Raw genomic sequence first — 26,421 nt, 5'->3', positions numbered from 1 at the left:
TGCAGTTTTATATATAAAAGTAAAATAAAGATATTCAACCAAGAAGTAGCTAATTAATTAAGAAGAAAAAAAAAATGGATAATTTAATTATAAAAAAATACTTGTCCGTTGTCTTGGTTAGTTTTAGAGTAATAATTGTATTTTTTATGTTGTCAATAAGATATATATCATTGGTAGTGAAATATTCAAATTTCCTCACAATATGAGGTGGAAGCGGTCAGGGTCTTAGGGACGGATATATGAGAGACGAGTGGAGGCCTCAATTCTCTAATTTTTTTTAAAAAAAAATTAATAGTAATAAATTATTAAATATAATTTAATTTTTTAAAAAATTTATTTAGTATTTAGTTTAATATAAATAAAAGTCTATTCCAATTTAAATATTAATAATTTTTAATATCTAAAAATAAGTAATAATATTAAAAAATCTAAAAAAATATTATTACTAATATTTTTTAATTAAATAAAATATTTCAAATCTCATAAAGTGCTTGTGACTATCTTTTTTTATTTATTTGGTATTAATTCTATCTGTTTCAATTGTTATAATTGAAAAATTTTTTTTACATATAAATATTGTGAAGAATGATTCAGAAACAAAATGAAAGATGAATTTCTTACTAATTTGTCTTTTAATTATATTGAAAAGAAAATTACTAAAAAATTTGACACAAATTTTATTATCGATGAATTTTATTATACGAAGAATCGACTATTTCATTAGTAAAAGTACACACATATTTTTTGTACTTTAAAATATATTCTCTATCAGTATATTTTTGTAATACATCTTACATTATATAATTTTTTACATAATTTTTTAATATTATATATATTATTGGCTCCCCATAATAATATTTCTGAATCCGTCCCTAGAAGCGGTGTATCTTCTTACAAAGATAGAAAATATATATATATATATTGATCCGTTACTCAAAACCTGGCCCACCACAACAATCTCAGAACTGGATTCTACACATGGAGATAAAACTCCCCAAATATTTCTCCCACCAAACCACTATTACTCCGACGATCGGAATAATAGCTAAGAGACTTCGTCAAACCAAACAAACAAGATACGAATAACCGCTTAAGAATCACTCCATATATACTAGTGATCAACTAAGTCACAGGTACGCAATTCATCCCATTCTACTTTGAATACTCCCACACACTTACTTACTTGAGCGTTGGAATTTCTTTGCAGGTATCCAACGCCGCCTTCCCAAGAAGAAGACAACGTTTCTTCCTTCCCCTTTAAGGAATAGCAAGTTCAAGCACCAATAGAACGAGTTATATCTCGGAGATCGCTTTTATACAAGAACATATATATATAAGGGTAGGTCTTTGGTGGCCAAAGTTATAGTGGCTAAGAGTGACTAAGTTTTGACTGACTAATGAACACATGACATGTGGAGAGTTTGGTGAAAGTTGTTAGTTAGAGTGATGAGTCTATTGTTAGTGATTATTACAGGACAAAAAAGTAAACAAACTGACAAAAATAATGTACATATCATGTGGACTTTTTTTTGAAGAAAAAAATCTATTAGTGTTTTTTGAGTAAATAATTCCAAAACTTTAATGGTTGGACCTTAGTGTGAAAATCTATTATAATGTTGGATTAATAAAAGATCATGAACTATTAATGATAAGAATAATCTAAAAAAATAAAAACTAAATCATGTAATATTTATGTGAGCTCTTATTATTAATATATTTGTGACATGAATTATACGAAAATATAAATTTATAAAATATTAAAATTTTATAATAAAATATTTTTATTTTAAATAAAAATAACTATTAAATAGTATTGTTGATTTTATCATAGTTATTATTATTTTTGTTCTTGTTATTATTTATATTATTATTATTATTATTATTATTAAAAGAGAAATAATAATTTTACTAATGCTATGCCCTAATATTTTTAGAATCACACTGTATAAATCTGGTTAGACTTTTATAAATTTTTTTATTATAATTATTTGTTATTTTAAAATTTAAAATATAAAAAAATTATACTGAAATACCACATTAGAAGGTTATATATAAGTTACTTTTTTCGAAAACAAAATTTATGATTTAAATTTATATGTTTGTAGATATGTAATTTTATTTGAGTTCCAGTCAAATACAAAATGTGAATTTCAGTTTTTATTTATTTTTATTCTATTTTTATCTTTTATTGTAATATGTAAGAGATAGTTGTGGCCTTGGCCATCCAAAAATTTTAAAAAACTATGTCTACATATGAGATATATGTCTAAGAAAATAAAAAATATTATGTAATTTAATAACTTTATATATTAATTTTTTATTATATAATAGATTTATATATATCTTAATTATTTAGCTCTCTAATATTTTTTACTTAACCAATTTAAGATTATACACTCAAGTTTTTATACTTATCAAATTAATTTTTATATATTTATCTCTATATCTATTTTTAAGAAAAATTGTTTGTTCTTTTAATAATAACATATTTAACATTTATATTATTATATAAAATATTAGTAATGACTTACAGAATTATGTTCTGATAATTATATTGTGTATCTTAGATGTTATTTTTTGTAAAAAAAATACTCAGTTTTTCGTTTAATTTTACATTTTAAAAAAAAAAATTACCTAACTTTTTTTATCTTAACTTATTTAATTCTAACTATCATTTTATTTTGATATTCGTATCTTATATTTAATAACAGTATTATACCTTTTAAGTAATTAATAATTTATGATTTTTTCAAGTAATTTTAATTAATAGTTTTTGTAACTAAATACATTATAAATTTTTGGTCCATTATAATTTTATAATATATTATCGATATTGTTGTCTCTTTTATGTAATTGTCATATCAAAAATGATATTATAAAAAATAATTTATAAGATTTTTACTTTATATTTGGATAAAATTAATTCAATAACTATATATTATTCCTAAATTACTTTTATGTAATGAAAAAATATAAAAAAAAAGTTAAAAAATTTGTCTATATTTCGACCCCTCCATATTAAAAATCCTAGATCCGTCATTGGTAATCTAATACAAAAATATTTTATACATTATTATGATTAAAATATCTTTTACCGTAATTTTACATGAATATAAAAAAAAACACGAGTGACTCTTTTTGTTTTATATTTTTACATTTTCTGCTTTTCAATGTCATTTCTTCCTTAGTTTTAAAACTTATATCATAGAATTAACAAATAATATGTATAATCGTGAATATACAAATTAAAAAACAAATAATTTTTAGTTAAATAAAAATTAACAAATTAATATCTTAAAAAAATATAAACGTTGATAAAAACTAACAAATTTACTTCACAAATCGTGATGATTTTGCAAATTTTATATTTGTTTCTTTAAAATTTTAAACAAAGACCACGTTTTATATAAATATTAAGAGAAAAAACAAAATTAATAGTGAATTCAGTTTTAAGACAATCTAGTATAATTGATTTTTCACTAGTTTATTTAAGTAAATTATAGAAGGTATGACATTATGAATTCAAGATTTACGGATGCCAGTTTTAGTGGATTCACAAAGTAAAAAAGCAAATCTTATTAATAAAACTATTATGAAATTTTTAATAAGAGCAGTGTTATATGATTAACAAGTATTATCATTTTTTGTCAGCATTTAGTCGATAATAATTTGTACTCATATTTATAGAATTTTTGAACACAATAAACATACACTTTACACATATGTTTATTACAGTTTTGCATATACACATGAATCATTACCATTTGCACTCAAAATTTTTAGAATTTGAACATATAAATTAATAAAATTTATCTGTTAAAAATAATTTAGTATTTATATTCACCAAAATATGAACAAAACTACTAAAAATTACTAATTTTCAAAAATTTCTCTTTTAATAATAATAATAATAATAATAATAATAATAATAATAATAATAACCATGATAATATCAATAATACTGTTTAATAGTTATTTTTATTCAAAAAAAATATTTTTTTTATAAAATTTTAATACTTTATAAATTTATACTCTCATATAATTTATGCCATAAATACATTAATAGTAAGAATTCACATAAATATTACATGATTTAGTTCTTATTTTTTTTATTACTCTCATTATTAATAATTCATGACTTTTTATTGATCTAACATTATAATAGATTTTCATACTAAAGTCCAACCATTAGGTAGCGTTTGGTGGAGAGACAGAGACAGAAAGACAGAGACTGAGAGACAGAGACTAAGAGACAGGGATTGAAATAAATCTCAGTATTCTGTTTGGTGTAAAATAGGAGACAGAAATTGAAACAAGAATGAAACTCTAATTTAATTTGCACAAAGGATAAAATTGGAATTAATTAATTGAAATGAAAGTATTTTAGGTATAAAATATTATTAAAGTTTCAGTCTATATCTCTAAAAATTTCAGTCCTCTATGTCCCTACTTTTTAAAAGTACTGAAATACTGAAATTTTAGAGACAGAGACAGAAATTTTAATACCAGTCTCTGAACTAACAAACACGATACTGAGTTTCAGTCTTTCAGTCTCTGTCTCAGTACCTCAAAACAAACGCTACCTTAAAGTTTTGAAATTATCTATTTAAAAAATACTAACAAATTTTTTTCCTTCAAAACAAAGGCCCACATTATTTTGGTCAATCTATTTACTCTTTTGTCCTACTACTCACTAACAATAATTAAGGCCTATCACTCTAGTAAAAAATAAACAAATAGCCAGATCCCGTAAAGAAGGCTCACAAAAGATAAGCAGAAAATAAATAAGAGTTCAGTTACAAAAAGAATCATCCAAACGTAAATGAAAGAGAGTAAAAAAAAGAAACCAAAAAACAAAGGTAAACATAAAAAGGAACCAGTAAAAAGACAATGACCTGGGAATAATAAAAGAGTTGAGAACGAAGGACTCACATTTTTGAACCATTCATTACGTGTCATTATGTAAAATTTTAAGGACAATTATAAAAATTTTAAGGTTACATTGTTTAAATATGATTGATATGAAACTAGGTAGGATGTTTATGGTTTGACATATCGTACATTTTAACAAAAAATACTATGAAGAAGAGTTTTTGTATTGGCATGTCAAGTATACTAATGTTTCTATGTGTAAAATGTATTTGATAAAAAATAAATATTATGTTATGATGATTGTTTCAAGAAATTTATTTAACATAAGTGATCAAGTTGATATTGATGCTGAAATTACTTATGAAAATGAGTCATTTGATAATTTAACGGTTCATTTTATACCTAATGATGATGGTGAAGTAGACTTGGTAAGGAATGATTTGAATAAAATTCTTGTTGATGTCGCAAAAGAAGTATATTTTTTTAAGAGTATTACACAGGATCAGATGAAGAATATGATTTCGAAGACTTTTGAGTGACTTGTTCCCACATTTATGATATATAAGTCACATTTCATGCTTTATTTTTACAGTTTTAAATCTGATTTCCTGAATATTTTGTTTTGCATATTTGTTATTCTCTTGTAACTTTTTTTTCTTATTAGATGCGTATGCAATTGTGTTTGATAGTATTTAATGTTTTTTTTTTTCAGCAACTTAATGAAAAACGGAGCAACTTCAAAGAGAAAAAAGTTAGTAAAAAAGTATCAAGCTCATGTAAAAGTTAAAAAAACTGAAATGAAGAAAGTATCTTCTGCTGCAAAATTAGTCCAAAATTTTATATCCAAAGGTGATAAAGGAAGTAATCAAGTGAAGATAGCACAACATCCTAAGAGAAAAATTTCAGAAATTAGAGAGAAACAAAGTAGAGAAAATTCAATGGAAAAGAGAAATAAGATACTTGTGGACAATGTTATGAACCGGCATTTAAGGTCTTCCTATAACCAAGTTAGGAGTAATGTTCAACTAGAAGAATAACAAATCCCTAACAAGATGAAGAGCAAGGCAAAGTATCTAGCAATGGCTTTTGATACTTTTTTGCATACAGAAGGAGTAGAAGTGGAAAGAGAAGAGGAAGATGACTTTGAGTCAATTAGTAAGGATGCTAGAGCTACTGAAAAGAAACCAGCTAACTTGACAAACTCAAAAAATAACTTAAAGCGTCCAGTAATGACTCTTGAGGCTTTTTTGGGTGAACAAAAAATTCATATGGAAAGAGAAGAAGAACATATTGAAGTTCCAATTACTGAGGATGTTAGATCTAGGCCATCTCCGAATGATGGAGGAAATGCTCATATCCCCATGAGAAAGATTATGTTGATGAACATGAAAATGACAATTTTGATGTGAAAGGAGACCAAATTATAAAAAATGCTCATGTAAAAAGTGATATAATTTTGTTTGTTGCTATTTGTTTTTTGACCAAGTTATAGTTGCTGTTTTTTGTTTTAACTAGAATGAGACCCGCGCAATGCGCGGGGTAGTAAATTAATGATGATATATAATAAATATTAAAAATTATTATATTTTGTAGAAATAAATTAAATATATGTAAATTAAGGATAAATTTAAAAGGTGTTTTATTTAAAATAATTTGTAGTACAAAAAATTTGGATATTGGAGTTGTAAAGAGTGACATTTTTATTTGATGGTTTGATTTTTACATTTGTTTTAGTTGGTGGTTTGAAGTAGGGATAGCAATAACACTCAAACCCACGGGTACCCACCCCGCCCCTACCCGCTCAGGGCGGATAATTACCCGCCACGGTGCGGGGTGGGTTTTTAGCGGGGCAGGTTCTTAGGCGGGGTGGGGCGGGGCCGGGTTTGGGTTTAGGTGTTACCCGCCCCTACTCGCCCTGGTATATATATAATATATAATTTTAATATATAATATGTGTAATATATGTAAAATAATTAGTAAAATAATTGATAATATTGTATATATTTAAAATTTTACTTTAATTTATGTTATGTATGTGATGATTGTTATATAAATTTTAAAATTTAATTTAATTTATTAGATTTTAATAATTATAGGGGCGGGTAGAGGCGGAGCAGGTACCCGCAGGGGCGGGTTAGGGTTCAACCTTTTACTACCCGCGAGTAGGAGTGGGGCGGGTTTTATGTGGGTTATTGTAGAGTGGGACGGGATCGGGTAGAACAAAAACCCACCCCTACCCGCCCCGTTGCCACCCCTAGTTTGAAGCAGTTATGCCCAACAATTTTTTGCTTCGTCATCAAATAGTACAAAAGTTGTTGTAACACTTTGACCTGAAACCTTTAATTGAATTCTAAACCTAAAATAAATATTGGGTTAGTAACTAATAATTTGATAGATGAGATTATGAAAAGTATATAGAGTTACTTTATTGTTGGATATTATGGTATTTGATTACATGTGCCATAAATGTCGTTGTTTCTTTTTTTTATATGCTTTCTTCTGACACTTTTCACATTCAACATAGTTCCATCCAAATTTGTCATCAATTTCGTTTATAGTTGTTAAAATTGGGAAGATCTTTTCCTATTCCAATATTCAATTTATGTTATCATTAGGTATATGGTATTTGAGTAAGTATGAATGTATGATGCATGTTGTGAGTTTTTTTTGTCATACCTGATCATCAGATTCTCATTGAATGGCCATTAGATCTTGGATAGATATTCGATTTCTAATCATTCTGTTCTAAAAGAATGATGCTCTATTGAGTAAGTTTGAGATGTGTAGTTCGAAAATAAATTTCTTGTGCTAAATTTGATGTTATTTAAAGGAATAATGATAAGAGACTTATATAAATAGTTTAAATAGTATGAAATTTGAATAATTGTAACGTAAAATTTATTATAATTAATAATATTATTATGACATTTGTAATATGGATGTTTATTATCTTTAGTGAGTTATTTATTAAAATTAACAAATTAATTGTTGGAGTTATAAATTTATTGTATTGTTTATAACGGTAAGATATAATAAATATAGGAATATGAATTCAATATATTTGTAAGTTACAAATTTATTGTATTGTATTTTTTAATTTTTTATTTGTATATTTTATTTTTTTGTTGATTTGGAAATAATAGTTGATTTGGCAAGAATTAAGTGGTTGATTCTAAAATTTTGCTAAGTAAGCGATATTGCTAACATGGTATTAGTAGAAGGAAAGAAATGTCTTACAAGTAATGTGGGTAAACTTATCCATCTACTTTTATATATTAAGAATAGATAGATAGATTCGTATAACTTGTTAATTTTTTAATTTAGATACTTCAAAGGTTAGAAAGACTCATGAAAAAACAAGATGCCTAAAGATTTATGCAAGAATTTGGGAAGAAAGGAAGAAAGTAACTTTTGATCGTGGAGCATCAGTGGGGCCAACTCCTCAAAGAGTGAAAGATTTAACCAATTTTATTGGAACAATGAGAAGGAATAATGATTTTATTATCTTGATGTACACTAATTAGAAAGATGTGCCTAAGCAAATCAAAAAGCGCATATGGAAGTATATTAATGTAAGCTTCATTTATCTTTATGTTTATGCCTTATATTTATAATTTTTTTATTCATATGATATGATGAAATCAATGTGTTTGTAGTCAAAGTTCATTCTTCTAAAATTCTCACAGCTATGGGTAATGACTGGTGTTCAAAGAGTATGGAAGTGTTACAAGACAAGAATCAAGAAGAAACACTTTAAACCATATTCTGGAAATATTGAGGATATATATGTTGGTGAATTGTCCTTTAAAAATTTCAGAAGTACAATTTCAAAAACTAATCGTATATTGGAGTATTCCGACTGTCAAAGTGAGTTAGAGGATTTTAATTATTATTATTTGATATGACTAAGTATAACTCTTTCAATTTTTATATTTTATTTCATTATTGTTTATGTTAAACATGTGTTATAAATTCTAAAAATCGCAAGAAGCAACAATGGAAGCAAAAATGGGGCCAATCAATTTTGCAAGAGTGCGTGTTGATTTGGTATGGTCACATTTATGTTAAAATTCTCTACTCGTGATTTTTACCTAATTTTAGTATGTTATAACTTTATAATTGCCATTTTAGTCTGTAATGTGAGAAAAAAAGAGAACAAAGAGAAACCAAATCAAGCTGAAATGTTTGTTGTAACTCGGAATGGACTAAAAGAAAAAATACTTGATGTAGAAATACAAGCTGTCATTTTAAGTTAGTTTATAATTTTCTTGTCTTTGTTGTTGTTTTATGGCTGTAATATTTCTATTGCTATTTTATGGCTGTTTTGGTTGCTGTTTCATGCATAATATGCTGTTTTGATTGTTGTTTTATGGCTGTCATAGTTGATATTTATGGCTGTTTTAGTTGGGAGAAGGATCACACTTGATATATCAATGACTTTTCTTCTTCCTCCTTTATAAGAATAATAATAGAAATAATTAAAAATGAAAGGAAGGTTAAGATGCATAAAAAAGTGACAATAATGCAAGACTATCATTGTAAATTAGTCTATATTTTTTCCTCTTTGAGGCTATTTTATGCTTATGGTTGTAACTCTAATTATTTTAGAAACACAAGTATGGTTATTTTGTTCTTATGTCTAATTTGGTTGCTATTTTGTGTTTATGGCTATAATATTTTGGTTATTTTAATGGTGTTAGATTGCTACTCCTATTAGTTATAATAGGTTGTTGGAATTTTTCGTTGAATTTTTATCACTAAAAATAAGCATATCATATATTTGTGTGTATAGGATAAACTTGATGATCTCCAAGAAGTTGACACTACAACAAATTCAGGCTGAGACAATCTTTTAAAAACGTTGCCTATAATAAGAAAAAGTGTTGCTTTTGATGAAAGGCAACAGTTTCCGACAAAATCTAACGCTTTTTGGGGGTTGACTATACAGCCGTTATCTTTGGTCTAAGGCAACGCTTTTGTGTATCAAAGGGAACCCTTTTTATGGCAACCTTCAAAAAATGTTACCTTTTCTACAAAAAAAAAAAAAAAAAAAAACTCTACGAAAGGGTTGCCTTAGAGCACCCAAAGACAACGCTTTAGATAAGACTTTATGGCAACCCTTTTTACGAGTTGTATTTTCTAATACATAAAGCAACACTTGTCCAAATTTTTTTTAAGTTGCCTTTCATATATTTAAGGCAACACTTGTATAAATTTTTTCTGGTTGTTTTTTCGTATACTTAAAACAACACTTGTCCAAAATTTTTTAAATTGCCTTTTTCATAGACCTAAAGCAACACTTATCTAAGTTTATTTGCAGTTGTCTTTTTCTAATACCTAAAGCAACACCTTATTGAGTTTTTCTTAGGTTCTCTCTTTTTTATATCTAAAGCAATATATTTTTTATCTTTGTTAAATTTTTATGACATTTAAAGGATATATAGCACACACTAATAATAAAAGATCTTTTTGTTTAGTTATGTGTATTTTGATTTGAATTGGCAACTGTATATGTATTTAAAATTTATTTAGTTGAATTTGAAATAACTTTTTAATTTAATATATATGCAATATATTAGTTTATTAGTTTATTTTTTTTCTATCTATTAAATTTAGTTTAAATAGTTAAATTTTATTAAAGTGTTCTATATATCTTTTCAAAAGACAATTCTAAATAATTTTAGATAAGTGTTGCTATAGATATCTAAAAAGGCAACACAGAAAAATAATCAAAAAAATTTATATAAGTGTTGCTTTAGGTATATGAAAAAGTAACTTAAAAAAATTTATAAAAGTGCTACTTTATATATTAGAAAATATAACTCATGAAAAGTGTTGCAATAAAGTAATTTTTTATGTGTTATGTTTGGGTCCTCTAAAACAATCCTTGTATGAAGTTGTTTTTTTAGTCAAAAAGACAATATTTTTTAAATGTTACTACAAAAAAGATTTTCTTTGATGCAAAAAAGTATTGTCTTAGACCAAAAGTAACGGCCGAATAGTCAATCTCCCAAAAAACGTTATGTTTTGTCAAAAAATATTGCTTTTGATTAAAGGTATTATTTTTTTTATTATAGACAACGTTTTTTTAAAGATGATCTCAATCTGAATTTATTGTAGTAAGAGTTGAGAACGAAGGACTCACATTTTTAAACCATTCATTATGCGTCATCGTGTAAAATTGATTAAATCACACTGAAGTACTGAACTAACTGAAAAGAAATGAGAAAGAACAAACTAAACCAAGTACGTAAAAAGAAGAGGAAAAAAGCAACAGAAATTTAGAAATCTTAACTTGTAGATTTTTATACTTACCGAGAAGTTGAATCAATATAGAGGACATGATACTTTATTTCACTACTCGTAGACGGTTACCTAAGAGTCTAAGACGATGTAACGAAACGAAGAAATGGAGAGGGAAATATTAACCACTATAAATTCGTAGGATTTTGTTAGGTAAACAATAATTTTTGTGAATAATATAAATAATGGGTTCTAGAATTGATCTAATAAAGTAAAAAATACTCCATTCTCAAATTATTCTCTAAACGAACATCCATCCATTATTAACTATATATGAGTAAACCGAATAAAAAAGAATACCTATCCAATTAAAAATAATGAACATAATTATATGTACCTATTGAATTGAACATCGTCCAACATATCAATTGTTCACATTATTTAATATTTTCATTGTCTACTTATACTTTTCTAAATTTGTAAATGTAAAACAAATTGTATTGTATATATAAGAAGCACAAGACCATAAAAAAAATATAACAATAATATTGTTAAAAAATATATATATCAATAGTCATTATAAGAACGAAAAAAAAAATTATAACATTCTAATCTCATCCCACGAATACTTAAGTTTCTATCAAAATAGTATATAATACCCTTAATATTATAATAAAGAATTGACAGACATAATTAATAAACAATAGAAATATATAAATTGAAATTTCAAATAAAAATAATCATGACTAAGCATGAACACCCTTTAACAAATTATATAAACAAAGAAGATATCATATATTTTGAAATACAAATGCAAATAAAGATTGGTTATATAAAATAATATTTAAAAGTTGTATTTTTTCACTAACTGTTCCGTTCTGATTCAGCTGAGGTATATGGCTCCCAACGAGACCGCTTAGCTTTGGGGTGAGCTATACATCGTCCGGGGGACAGCCTTCAGGACTAACCTCGACGTTGCGAAACACGACGGCGGGAGCACCTGCAAAAAGCACTCCGACGCTCAAGTCAAAAGAGTATTCAAGAAACTAATACTAATAAATAAATGAGAGTGTATTTTGTGACCTAGTCCCATATGAGTTGCTTGATTTGTTTTTATAGACGAGTGGAGGGCTTATGTTCTTGTGTTTGTTTCGATATTCCTGGCGAGCTCCGTTGTTAGTAACGGGTTGAAGATAATACCTGACTTGTGTGTGACTATGACCAAGTTACGTTTAGAGTCTGCCCTTAGTTCCGAAGTATTTGGTCGGTTACGGTGAAAGGATAATCGCCGAGATTTTAGGGGTACACGTCATAGCCCCAAGCTTGTTTGTCTCCATGTTTTGGGTGACGGGCAAGCTTATTGTGGATACTGTTTGGTTGTTCTCGGCCTGGGTATTTGTGACTTGGGCTTTTTATTTTATTTCTAAAAAATAAAAAGGGTTGTGGAAGAGATATGGGCAGTATTGGTGGGAAGTTTGAAAGTGTTTTGTGAATCGTGCTTTCATTAATTACCCCTTTTTTGGAGTTTGGGTTTTCAAGGTTTGGGGCGGTTATCGTACTTATTTTTCCACTAAGTCAGTGGGTTGTAATAATTTCTGCTGCATTTTCGACGTCCTATTCTTTCGAATTCTTCCTTCTTGTTTGACCTACCATGACTTCTAAAGGTTAGTTTTCTTTTCTTGATTATCCTTGTTTCTTTTCCCTGTAATGGCGAGAGAAAAAGAGAAAGAAAAACTGAAAGCTGTTGAGGTTAAGGAGGATGACCCCTATCATTAGGTGCATGATGATGTTAGGACCCGTTCTTCGTCCTATACTAGTGTTGACTCAATGCGAGAACTGGATGGGTTGAAGTTTGTGAAAGGTGGTTCTGGTGTGTCGATTGAGCTCCTTCCCTGTTCCGGTGAAGATAGGGTTTGTGAGAGGAGGGGTGACTGGCAGTACTTTTATATGTACACGCCCTGTCTAATCGAGTTGCATGTTCATTTTTCTTTCTCCGCTTTCGAGTGTGATGTGTTGACCCAGCTTAACTGTGCGTCCTTGCAGTTACATCCAAATTCCTGGGCATTTCTTCGTGCCTTTCAGTGTCTGATGGACTTCCTTTCTTTTCAGTGTTCTTTATCGCTATTTTTTTCTTTATTTCAGTCGAAGGGGGTTCGTAAGGGTTTGTGGGTTTGTCTTAGCAGTTTCCCTGGTCGCTCCCTTTTTCTGCTTTACAGGTCTTCTATTAAAAACTTCAAATCCCTTTTTGTTAAGATTTGTTCTGTGGAAGCTGAGTATCCATTTTATTTGGATGATGAACTTATCGAAAAATTTCCTCTTTATTGGTGTTCCGAACCGACTCAAGTCCTTGAGGCTACTGAGCGGAGTGAGAAAGAAGATTCTTTTTTAGATTACTTGATTGAGTGTTTTGCTGACGGGGTGTGCTTGTCTATCCCTAAGCTTTTGCATTTGTATGATTCTGGTGATAATGAGGGCTTGAAAGCTTATATAGGTAATGTTTTGCCCATTATTGTTTGTGTTAATGTTGTTGAGTTTTCTAATATTTGTTGTGTATCTGTAGGTGGACGAGTCCCTCATCTTGATCCTTCTCAGTTCCAGTCATTTTTGAAAAAAGAAAAAGAGAAGAATGTTGGTGGTTCATGGGCTCCGAAGGAGGATGGTGGGCAGGCTGCTCAGTCTACTGCTTAACCAGCATCTTCGTACAAGAGGAAAAGGGATGAGACTGATAATTCTTTGGAGGTTATATCGGAAGCCGATCAGGAGGCTATGGGTGACAATAAGCCTGTATTTGATCGTCAGAAGAAGTTTCATGGTTTCATTCCTGGTACTAGTTCTCATTCCTTGTGGAGCAACCAATTTCCTTTTGCCGAGCTGTCTGACAAAGTGTCTCAGTATCCTGGTGACATGCTCATGACACGTCGGGTTGGTATGGAAGGACTTGGGAAGTTTATTCAGGTTGCTTTATGTCTCTTTTGGTTCCTCTTTTGTTTTCCTTTTGCCACTTGGTTTCTTACTTTGGTGTTTATTCTGTAGATTGTCGCATCTCATTTGATGTGTGCTGGCCGTACTACCGAGCTTATTGGTGCCGAGCAACAGGCGGCTGTGGATAAGATTGCCGATCTAGAAAAGTCATATAAGGTGAGGGTTGCTAAACTAGGGAAGTCATCCAAAGAAAAAGATGATGTTATTGTCAATGCCACAGCTAAAATGAAGGAATCTGAAGAAGAGGTGGTTCATTTAAGGGATCAGATTCGGTTGCTGCAGGCTGAAATTAAGGAAAGTGATGTTTCTAAAGGGAAACTGACTTCAAGGATTCATGAGTTGGAGGAAGATGGGATGGAGATGTTCTCTTCCGGCTTTGATCGGACTGTTAGTCAGATTGCATTGTTAGCTCCTGATTTTGACTGTGACCGACTTGACATGACTAAGATCGTGATCGATGGAAAACTGATGGTGGATGGTACTGTGGAGGAGCATGATGAGAATGTGCCTCCTTCTTGATTTGCTTTCTTGTTTGTTTTGGACATGTTTGTCCTTGTAATGAAAACTCCTTTTGTTTTTGTGCTGACCGAGTTGTGGTCAGTTTGACTGTAGTTGTGAATGTTTGGTGTTCGTTTTGAACTCAAGTGACTTTTGTTTATGTTTAACCGAGGTTAGAATAGGATAGAAATAGGAAGTAAAGAACCGACCGTGGTCAATTGACTTTGATAGATATTTTGGGCGTCCGGCCTCGTTAAAACCCTCCTTAGGTAAAACCCTTGTTTAGGGAAAAAAACCTCTAAGGGGGAAAAAGAGTACCTTCATTCGCAAAATTTACAATTTACGATCTATACAACTTTAAGGATGAGATATTCCAGTTTCCTGATACTGGACTGCCTTGTAGTGTTTGGAGCTGGTAATCCCCCATTTCGAGTACTTTGACTACTCGGAATGGTCCCTCCCAGTTTGCAGCGAGCTTTCCGTGTGAAGGAGGTCGTCTAGCTTCCTCTGTTCGTCCGAGGACTAAATCACCCTCGATGAATGTCCTCGGCATGACTCTCTTATTGTGCTTTCTTTCTGCTAATTGTTTCTTAGCTCTTTGTCTGATGGCAGCGATTTCTCTGTCTTCTTCAACCAGATCAAGCTCGGCGTTTCTCGTGTTTATATTGTATTGTTCGTCGTATAGCTCGGTTCGCAATATGGAAATGCCGACCTCGACAGGGATTAATGCTTCCGACCCATAAACTACTTTGAAGGGTGTTTCACCCGTGGTGGATTGTACTGTTGTGTTGTAGCTCCATAATATTTCTGAGATTAGCTCCGTCCATTCTCCTTTTGCGTTATTGATCTTTTTCTTTATTGCCTGCAATATAACTCGGTTAGCAGCTTCGGCCTACCCATTGGTTTGTGGGTGTTCGACTGAGCTAAAATGATATTGTATGCTAAAATTTTTTAGAAATGATGCTACTGGAAATGGGCCGAGGATATCGATCCCCATCTGTGGAAAGGCCAGCTTACCTCCATACTGTGTAATACTTCGGCCAACTTTATAGAGATGGTGGCGTGCTTTTGACAGTTGTCGCATATCTTGACTTTTGTTATGAAATCCCTCTTCATGGTCGGCCAATAGTGTCCTGTTCGGATGATTTTCGTGGCCAGAGCTCGTCCCCCGATGTGTTTTCCACACACGCCCTTATGAATTTCGTCTATTACTTCTTTTGCTTCATCTTTGTTTAGGCATTTTAACAATGGTTGTGAGATACCACGCTTGTATAGTTCCCCTGCTATGTGTTGTGTAGAGACTTGCTTTTTGTCTGAAGTGTTGCGGGTTAAGTTCGTCTTTAGGTATGATACCTGCATTAATGTACTCAAGGAAAGGTGTTCTCCAATCGTTGAGGTGGTTAATGTTCGTTATAGATAATAGTTCAATGCTGGGCTTTTTAAGTGTAAGTTGTGATAATGTTGATGTTTGTGTATCCACCCTAGTGGCAGCAAGTTTAGATAATATGTCTGCTCTAACGTTCTTTTCTCTATGCACATGTAATATGGTGAATGAACTAAATTTTGAAATGAGATCCTTTGCTATGAGCCAATACCGCTCTAGCAAGGGATCTTTTATCTGAAATTCTCCTCGGATTTGTTGAACCACCATGAGGAAATCACAGTGTACTGTTAGGTTATACACTTGGAGGTTGAGGGCGAGTTTGTGGCAAATGACGTTTGGGTTTATGCTTGGCATGTCTGCTGAGGTCCAGGCAAATAGGTCGGCGTTGGCTTGTAATACTTTTATGAGTTCTGATCTTTCTTGTCCTTGGAGTGCTTGGCCGATGTATGTGACCTGCTCCGGTTTTGACGTCAGTAGAACTTTCTGGAGCTCGTCCGCTGGTTGAGGCCTTTCTTGGGTGTCCCTTCTAAGGTCAAGCTCTGCTAGGGATAGTACCTCGTTCGTGTTGTGAATTTCTTTGACTTCTTGTTGGAATTCCTGTCCAGCGGCTGATTTCTTTAGATTTGCAATGTAGCATTGCCGAGCTTGTTGGCGGTCTGAGTGGAGTGTGGTTATCTTGCCGTCCTGTGCCTGAAATTTAACACATAGATAAAAAGTAGATACTACTGCCCTAAACATGTTCAGAGCAGGCCTTCCGAGAATAATATTGTAAGGACCTGGGCAATCAACTATCAGATATTGTATATCAACGGTTCGTGATAATGAGTCATTTCCTATCATCGTCTTTAGCCATACGTAGCCTTTGATCGGGACCCTTTCTCCAGAGAATCCTACTAGTTCTCCAGATGAGGGTTGCATGAGTTTTTCAGATAATTTCATTTTTAGAAAAGTAGAGTAAAAAAGGACATTTGCACTACTACCTGGGTCTAAAAGGACTTTTCTTACCAATAGTTCGCCTGTTTGGATGGAGATTACCACTGGATCGTCTAAATTTGGAGCGGCCGAGCATATATCTGCCTGACTGAAAGTGATTTCGTGGTCAGGAGCGTTCTTGTTGTTCTGGGGTGCTGCTCCTTCGATTGCCAGCATTGCGCGGTAGCTCCGTTTTCACGCCGAGGTTGTTTCGCCTCCCCTGGCGAATCCTCCGGATATGTAGTTTATGATCCCTTTTGGTGGAGTGTTGTTTGACCATTTATTGTCTTCCTCCCTCCTAGGTTGTTTTCTTTCTGTTCGTTCGGCTTCACAGAGCTCCTCAATTTCCATCTGTCCGGCCGCCCTTTCCCAAAATTCCTCTAACGTCTTTGGTTTAGTGACCGCGATTGTTTCCCTGAACTTTCCGGGTCGGAGGCCGGCCTTCAGGGCATGCAGGTGGACATCAAGGTCCAAATCTGGTATCTCCATGGTTGCTTCTGCAAATCTGGTCATGTAGTCTTTCAAGCTTTCTTGTGGGCCTTGGCGGATGGTGCCGAGGTAATCTGATCCGTGCACGTATATCCGTGCTGCTGCAAAATAGTCGATAAAGGACTTCGCCAGCTCTTCGAATGAAGAGATTGATCCTGCAGGTAATTTTGAAAACCAAAGTAATGCAGCGCCGTCGAGGTAAGTAGGGAAAGCCCAATCCCCTTATATGGCTCGAGCGAGGAAGGCAGTGTAAAATTCTTTGGCATCTGGTAGTTGGTGATTTCCTCGGAAAACGGGTTGTCTAAGGTCAGCTTCTCCTTTGGCGGGTTGACACTTAACAGGTCTGTGTTGCCTTGGGTTGGGCCTTTGGAATTATTTTCCTCATGTTTACTGGCGCTGTTTTTGGTGGACAGTTCAGCGAGTCTTCGAACTTCTGCTTGTAGTTCGGTTATCTAGGCCACAAGCTCGGCCTGAGTGAGTTGGTGAACTTCGTTATCGGCCATGTCGGAAGGTTGAGAAACCCTACACAAAAGAGAAACACAATACACAAAGTGCAATATAGAAGAAATTGTGGGGTTAGATTGAATCTTGGGCCCACGGTGGACGCCAGATGTTCCGTTCTGATTCAGCCGAGGTATATGGCTCCCAACAAGACCGCTTAGCTTTGGGGTGAGCTATACGTCGTCCGGGGGACAGCCTTCGGGACTAACCTCGGCGCTGCGAAACACGGCGACGGGAGCACCTGCAAAAAACACTCCGACGCTCAAGTCAGAAGAGTATTCAAGAAACTAATACGAATAAATAAATGAGAGTGTATTTTGTGACCTGGTCCCATATGAGTTGCTTGATTTGTTTTTATAGACGAGTGGAGGGCTTACGTTCTTGTGTTTGTTCCGATATTCCTGACGAGCTCCGTTGTTAATAACGGGCTGAAGATAATACCTGACTTGTGTGTGACTATGACCAAATTACGTTTGGAGTCTGCCTTTAGTTCCGAAATATTTGGTCGATTACGGTAAAAGGGTAATCGCCGAGATTTTAGGAGTACACGTCACTAACTAATGTATATAAAGTTAACAGCGACAATAAAATTACAAACTCTATTTTTTTTTTTACCAAAGATAGGAGACTCGAACCCGCAACCTCTTAATTGAGTATGGGGAGACTATGCCATTTGAGCTATTACTCATTGGCAAAAAATTTGGAAAGATAGGAGACTCGAACCCGCAACCTCTTAATTGAGTATGGGGAGTCTATGCCATTTGAGCTATTACTCATTGGCAAAAATTTAGAAAGATAGGAGACTCGAACCCGCAACCTCTTAATTGAGTATGGGGAGTCTATGCCATTTGAGCTATTACTCATTGGCTAAAAATTTGGAAGATAGGAGACTCGAACCCGCAACCTCTTAATTGAGTATGAGGAGTCTATGCCATTTGAGCTATTACTCATTGGCAAATTTAGAAAGATAGGAGACTCGAATCCGCAACCTCTTAATTGAGTATTGAGAGTCTATGCCATTTGAGCTATTACTCATTGGCTAAAATTACAAACTCTATTAACTGTTACCTATCTGAAAACTAATATTAAGATATTATAGATATAAATTGAATTATTAAATTATTATAATAATGTATTCACATGGATGCGCAAAATTTTTTGACAATTATTAAATGAAACAAATTTGTAATTGTGTTGTCAAATTTAATTAGTAAACTAACGTATGTATATTCGATATAAATAGTTTTTAAAATGATAAAAAAATTTAATTATATCTATAATCCAAAAAAATTAACAACTTTTGTGGATCATACGTACCAGGTTAACTTAAAAAAAAAAAAAGACTAAACAACCAAAAAACAGAAAAAATATCAGATGAGAAAATATTTTAATTAGAAATCGAATCCGAATTCTGTAAGCCTTCAGTTGCTTCTAATAAGTTGCAATACAAAACACAGAGCCGTAACTTAGTAATATATAGAATTGATAGATCTGTATAACGATTGATAGAGTTCAATTATTTAAGCAATTATACATGTACAGTAATAAATATTGTTAAAACAAAAAAAAAAACATAAAGATTCAAAAAATAAAAAAACTAATTACTATGTTTTCGGCAAAATGTGGGACCCTTTTTTTAAGATGAGAGATCAAGATCACTATTAAGTATTGGCATAGTAACTACTAAATGGATACTGTGATTCTAAACTTATATGCAATAGTACTAATTACTAAAGCATATGCTTACTCTTATAAGTTGTAGGAATAAAAATTAAAATCCAAAAAGTACAATCATTCCTTCATGAGTTTTCATTAATTCAGACTATATAAATATTAACCTTGACAAAACAAATGTGATGTATTGAAAAAAAAAAAACAAACAAACCTAACCTCGGAAGTGTATGTCCTCAGAGATGAAAGATGATTATATACAACCAAAATAACATTACTACCTTTGACAAAATCTTCACGTATTCTTAAATTACATGACTACTATAACAATATTTATATAGTTAAATTCATTTATTTATTTATTTACTTTTGTTATTCTTTCTCATTGTTGCTCTCATAATAGCAAATAAAAGGCCTTCTAAAGGAAAAAGCAATAAAAAACAAAAGAAGCAAAGTATGAATGGTTAGGGCTGGCAATATATACTCTATCCGCGGATATTCAACTCGAATCAATCTGTTTGAGTAGAGTTGTTTAATCGATTAGCTGTGGATAAGGTAGAGTATGGTGTGAATTTGTCTACGGGCAGGGTAGGGTACGGGTTCAAGATTTACCCTACTCTATCCTATCTGCACCCCTAATATATTATATAATATATATGTAAAAGTTATGTATGTAATAAAAAAAAAAGTGAGTGTTGAACTCACAATCTTTCTCTTAGAAAAATTTGAAATAATCACTAAGCTAGTTGATGGTCAAATTATTTGTAATTTTATGTTGGATTTCTTTAAGATTTTATTATTTTTAATTTGAACTTAGTTTTTTATTTTTTATTTTATTAATATGTATGAAATTTGGAATGGTTGAATTTTATATTTGCTTGAAAATTTTTTATTTTTCTACGGGTAGGGTCAGATAGGGTAGGATTTAGAACTTTAGGATGCGGATAGGGTTAGGATTGAGAGATTCTTAACCTACGAATAAAATATGATAGAATTTTAAAAAAATTTTCAACTCGCGAGTAGAATTAGGATAGATGATAGTGCAAGTGCTGAGGTAGAGTACGCTAAATTTGTGAAAATTGATGCTAATGAAAGATATGGAAGAGTATATAACATAATAGATATTACAACATAACTTTGTACACTTTCATAAATAGTTAATATTCAAATTGCCAAACTTATAAATGTCTGAACCACTCAATTTCAAAAGACAAATAATAATTGAAGTAAAATATTTTTACCATATCAAATATCAATAGATAAAAAAACAGTGACATCAATTTTAAAATTGTATCTGAATACATTTCTAGATTAATTGACAATCTAAACTGAATATGCAATAGATAAAATGTCATAAGAATAAAAATTTTAAAAAATAAGTGTTGATAAAGAGTAAAATATTACCTTCCATGTATTGCCATTCTTGCCCATATAGCATTAGGGCTCCTAGAAACAGAATGTACTCCTCATATGTCCATCTTTCTATCTGCTTTGCAGTTATATATGTTTTTTTTGTCTACAATTTAAATTTAAAGAGATGAAGGTGGTTATAAGAAGAAATTAGAGAATGACTCAAGTTAGAGACATAACTAGAATTGGATGTGTCTTAAACTCTTCAATAAAATCATTACATCAAACCAAGAAGCTAACATTTATTCATTCAAAGACAAAATTATTAGATTATATACAAATAATTCGCACCACACACACATTTTTATTGTAATACCCTACTATACAGAATCTTATGCTTAAGTCGTAAATTAAAAGTGGCGAGGTATTACGACCTCTATAAATAAAATATGTACATAAATATAATTGAAAGAACTCATATCTAGGAGTCTTGGAGAATAAGCTAAATAAAAGCAAAAACAGAAAATCGTATTACACTCGCATGGATAATCGTAAAATGGATAGGTAAGATAAAAGAATGCTAAAAACCAAGGTTCTGAGAATCGGACCGGTCATTGAACCACTCTAGTCACTGGTTCACTGGTTTACTGATCCAATCGGTCCAACCGTGGTTCAACCGGAAAAACCGTTTCAAAATAAAATAATAAATAAATTATAAATAAACATCTTAAAATATAATTATAGTTTAACATAAATTTTAAAATATCTTCCAAATCTAAAAATATCATCAACCAAAGCAATATGATCTTATCAAAATATACTAATAAAACTAAAATTAAGCATAGGATTACAAGTCATCATCTAGATTTTCAATAATACAAAATATTAAACAATTCTAATTCCAATGAATCGGAATAGAAATTGAAACTCTATATTGGCTAAACTATGTCTCATAACCCTCTAGAAGTTTCATAATGAAAGAATGAGCATTGGCTACTCTTGCAGCTTATTCAATCTCAACTTGGTCAGCATCAGATCTTTCTAAAAGTATGTTTTCTCTAATTGTTGTCGTAAACAAAGCCAGTTTTTGGCTCACTAGTCCTATTTGCTGCCTTAACCATTTTAGACTCAAACTCTTATCATTCCTATCTAGCAAAACTTGTCCTACACAAAATTTCTTCAATTAATTAATGTCACATAACATACCATACCATATCATATGGTCTTTAATTAATATGCATAACTTCAGTTTTAGATTTTTTAACAAGCAAGTAAACTACATACTAAACAAAAATAGTTTTCTAGCAGAGAAAAAGCTGCTTGGCTTTTAGCAGAGAGCTTGGCCAAAGTGGTTGTGTGAATGGCTCCAATGACAGCTATCAAAGGAACTACAACAAGAGTGACCAGTGCTAATTGCCACACAGTACCAAATCCCACACCAAACCCACAAATAAATGTGTAAAAGTAGTGAAAAAACTATCCATGTCTTACTAATAATGAGAACAGAAAAACTCAATCTCTTGAACTCAATAATTACTTTAGTTATCCAACTAAATAATTGCATCACAGTTATCATAAACTGATTTCAAAGCCTAGAAGCAGAGTGAAATTAAAAACATGAAGCATATAATAAATCAAAAGATCACCAATTACAAATTTTTTAATAAGAACAGAAGTTAAGAACAATGAAAAATGGAGAAAGATTCAACAGTTTTCAACCCAATTTTAACAAAGCTCATCACAATCATTAACAACAATAAAAGCATTGAAGGGACAATGAATCAGTAATATAGGCAGTGCAAATTTAAAATTTAAACCTATCAATTTAAAATTTATCATCAAATATAATCAGAAAGCAAAGCCAATCAACCAAGCACTGAATGAGCATTCTGTTATGATTATGTGACTGGAAAGCAACAAATTCAAGTTACAGCAACAAAAACAGAATAGAAAATCGTTTATGGTTTCTATTGTATATTGGAAATTTTGCTATTAATTGTTTATGATTTCAACAAAAACACAACGCAGCAGCAGTAGCACAGTGGAGCCACAAAACACACAACAGCACACCAAAAGCTAGAAGCCAGAAGCCACAACAGAAAGCCAAAGCCAGAGAAAATCAATGATTTCAACAAAAACACAAAAACCTATCATCATTGAATGATTTGTTGATTCTAGAACAGAGAGTCACATAATAAACCGAAAAACGAAGAACAAAGGCACACCAAAGCCACTGACCTTCGAGAGGGTGACGGCGACAAGACGACAGCGAGCAGGAAGAATCCGATGGAGGATGGGTGCCGAGCGAGGAAGAAGACAGCAAACAGGGGGTTATAACGCCAACAGTACGAAGAGAGACTCCTTGGTGACAAACCCCTGACTGCTACAGATGGCGACAAACAACAGCGACAAACAACGGTGAAAAGATCGAAGACTTGGAGAACTCCCCTGACTGTGACGCACGAAGACTCGAGGAGACAAGCCCCTGACTGCGATGGACGGCGGCAAACTGATGCGGAATTTATAACCCACAAACTTACCGGCAAGTACACCGGGTCGTACTAAGTAATACCTTACGTGAGTAAGGGTCGATCCCACGAGGATTGATGGATTAAGTAACAATAGTGTTTGATAGGATTAGTTAGACAAACAGAAAATAGTGTTTGGAAGTTCAAAAAGCATTAAACAGTAAATTAAGAATTTCAGAAAGCAAGCAGCAAATGAGTTGTGAAATATATATGGAAAAACAGTTAAGGTTTCAGAGTTATCTATTTTTTGGATTAACTTTTCTTATTAACTACTTTTAATCATGTAAGATCTAATTCATGGCAAACTATTTGTGACTAGACCCTAATTCCTTAGACCTTCCTAGTCTCCTCTAAAATTTATCAACTGCCAATTCCTTGGTCAATTAACTCCAATTAGAGGGTGATGATCAATTCTAGTTTATATGCCACAGAAATCCTAATTATCCAAACATAAAAGGATTATATGTCACGCATCCTATTAAATCCAGATAAATTAGAAATTTAGGAGAATATGTTTTTAAGCTGTTGTTCAAGTAAAGAGCTTTTTCAAGTTATACAAGAACGCATTTAGAAAGATGGTCATACTTCCGTTCCACCCAAATTCATAAAATAAAGAACGAAAACAATTCTTAAATATAAATCCATACATAAATTAAAATAGAAAAATAATAAAATCAATCCATACAAATAGACAGAGCTCCTAACCTTAACAATGGAGGTTTAGTTGCTCATGGTAAAGAGAAAAATAAGGTTTCAGGTAAAATGTACTGCCTTTTTAATCTGATGGATCTGAATCCCCTTTTATAACTAATCCTAATAATTTAAAAATCAATTTATTAAAATTAAAATTAAAATAATATCTTTTCCTATTTAAAAATCAAATTTGAATTTAAATTCAAATTAATTAACAAGTCTTCAGCTGATGGGTGGGGACCACTTGATTTGTCCATTCTGCAGCTTCTAATCTGTGTTTTCTGGGCTGAAAACTGGGTCAAAACAGTCCAGAAATCGCCCCAGCGTCTTTCTGCGTTTTTTGCACGTTGCGCATGTCACGCGTACGCGTCGGTCACGCGCACGCATCGATGGTCTTTTTCGCGAGTCACGCGGACGCGTCGGTCACACGGACACGTCGCTTTGCAAATCTTCAAATCACGCGTACGCGTCAGTCACACGTACGCGTCGCTCCTCGCTGCCATCTCCTTTGATTCTTGTGCTGCAGAAACTCCATCAAATCCAACCGAATGCTACCTAAAATAAACAGTATTGCACAAAACTCAAAATAGCATCCATAGTGGCTAAAATATAATTAATTCTTAATTAAACTCAACAAATTACATGCAAATTTACTAGGAAAAATAGGAAAGATGCTCACGCATCACAAACACGGCTCCTCCCTGCGGCGGTGGTGGCGGCTAGGGTTTTTCCCTGGTTGAGGCCGAGCATGTTCTGCTCGAAGGAATAAGGAAGGAGATGGTGAAGCGCGTTTTGTTTCTCCCCTTAAGCGCAAAACTGCGCCGTTTTATTCAAATCGGGCGGTTCTGATTCCGGTTTGACCGGCCAATTTTCGACCGATTTAACAGTTTACATCCGGTTTTATAATTTCCGGTTTTAGGCATCAGACCAAACCGTTTATGTCTCCGGTTCGTGGTTGAACCAGTTAGACCGGTCGATCCGGTCTGGTTTTCATAACATTGCTAAAAACATAATATACAGATTGGAGTTCCAAAATATAGATATCAAGCTCCGAACTCGACCTGCGAAGTAAAGGCCGACCAGAGTATATATATATATAAACATACATATACAATCCAAGTCCCAAAATACTCAAAAGGGAAACCTAGTTCTCCATAAGACCTCTATGAGGCACAAAAGCTAAACAAAATAAGGGAGAAGTCTACACAATACGTATATATGTACATATATATCAAAATAATCAAAAATACAAAGTCTCAACTCTGTTGTGACAGGAACTCCAGACGCCTAGCGAGATGCCTCTTGACCTGCATCTGAAAACAACAACATATGTATGGGGTGAGAACCAGAGGTTCTCAACATGGTAACAGTGCCTACATATATAAGATATAAGATCTCGGAAAAACCAGAGGCAATCCTAGAACTCCGACACTCATATATAAACTTAAAGGAATAAACTAACCATAAATTTGGTAAAACTCTTTAAGGTTTCCAAGTCTCAATCTAACTCTAATTTTACAATTCACTTTTTGTCTCCTCCAATCTAATTGTGATCCAATCCTTCACTTTACGTCTCTTCCATTCCTCCAAATCTTCGGTGCACAAATAAACAATACAGACAAAACAAATACAAGTAGGATACAGATACAGCAGGTAGCAAATATAGCAGGTAAGTATAATAATCACATTGGCAAGCCCAATTAATGCCAATCAACCAAAACACACATATGCATATGATGTATGCCTATCCTATGGCCGATGAGTCTCATCTGTCGGTTATAAAGCCAAACCCGACATGTTCGGTAGCTAACCCTGGACAGAACACCCAACACGGAGCAAGTGGGACAACGCTGCAACCCTTGCATCTTACCCACGTATCCGGAGCAGCAGACAACTTCATCCTTACCTCTTACCCAGGTGGTGTTACAGTTCTCAACCCGCAGCAAGCAGCAACATAACTCAACCCTTGCATCTTACCCGAAGTCTCAAACTCTTCTCCGGAGCAAGTGGATAACACCTCTGCATCTTACCCGACTTATTGACTTATCCGAAATAAGTGGATAATACCATTGCATCTTACCCGAAGTCACATTCAGAAATTCATTCTCATTATCATTATAATTCATTCATATTCATTTAATTTCATGATCAACCTCAGTTCTCATCATTCTTCTTCCTCATCCCTTTCCCGGAGCAAGTGGACAACGCCACTGCCTGTTACCCGGTCACACATATCTC

General features: G+C 32.4%; 2 protein-coding genes across 2 annotated transcripts; one reads left to right on the top strand and one right to left on the bottom strand.

Moving 5' to 3' along the window:
- The first annotated feature begins 14,019 nt into the window (after positions 1–14,019).
- Positions 14,020–14,616, top strand: LOC148572909 (uncharacterized). Its single transcript, XM_088503457.1, has 2 exons — positions 14,020–14,070; positions 14,149–14,616. Exons 1-2 carry the CDS (start codon positions 14,020–14,022, stop codon positions 14,614–14,616), a joined length of 519 nt encoding a protein of 172 aa, XP_088359583.1.
- A 319-nt stretch (positions 14,617–14,935) lies between these two features.
- On the bottom strand, positions 14,936–15,711 carry LOC148572908 (uncharacterized). Its single transcript, XM_088505574.1, has 2 exons — positions 15,613–15,711; positions 14,936–15,487 (listed from the first exon to the last, which is right to left on the bottom strand). Exons 1-2 carry the CDS (start codon positions 15,709–15,711, stop codon positions 14,936–14,938), a joined length of 651 nt encoding a protein of 216 aa, XP_088361700.1.
- Between the last annotated feature and the right edge of the window lie 10,710 nt (positions 15,712–26,421).

The sequence above is a fragment of the Arachis ipaensis genome, chromosome B2 (genome assembly GCF_059453495.1).
Source record: "Arachis ipaensis isolate K30076 ecotype BB chromosome B2, ASM5945349v1, whole genome shotgun sequence".
NCBI lineage: Eukaryota > Viridiplantae > Streptophyta > Magnoliopsida > Fabales > Fabaceae > Arachis > Arachis ipaensis.
This window is presented reverse-complemented; position numbering and strand designations above follow the sequence as displayed.

What these genes read in the sequence shown, in the direction of transcription:
- LOC148572909 (XM_088503457.1), top strand. Translation starts at nt 14,020, where the DNA reads ATGCTCATGACACGTCGGGTTGGTATGGAAGGACTTGGGAAGTTTATT. An exon ending in GACTTGGGAAGTTTATTCAG is followed by an intron (nt 14,071 to 14,148) that starts GTTGCTTTATGT and finishes TTTATTCTGTAG; the next exon opens with ATTGTCGCATCTCATTTGAT.
- LOC148572908 (XM_088505574.1), bottom strand. Translation starts at nt 15,711, where the DNA reads ATGAAGAGGGATTTCATAACAAAAGTCAAGATATGCGACAACTGTCAA. An exon ending in AAGTATTACACAGTATGGAG is followed by an intron (nt 15,488 to 15,612) that starts GTAAGCTGGCCT and finishes ACCAATGGGTAG; the next exon opens with GCCGAAGCTGCTAACCGAGT.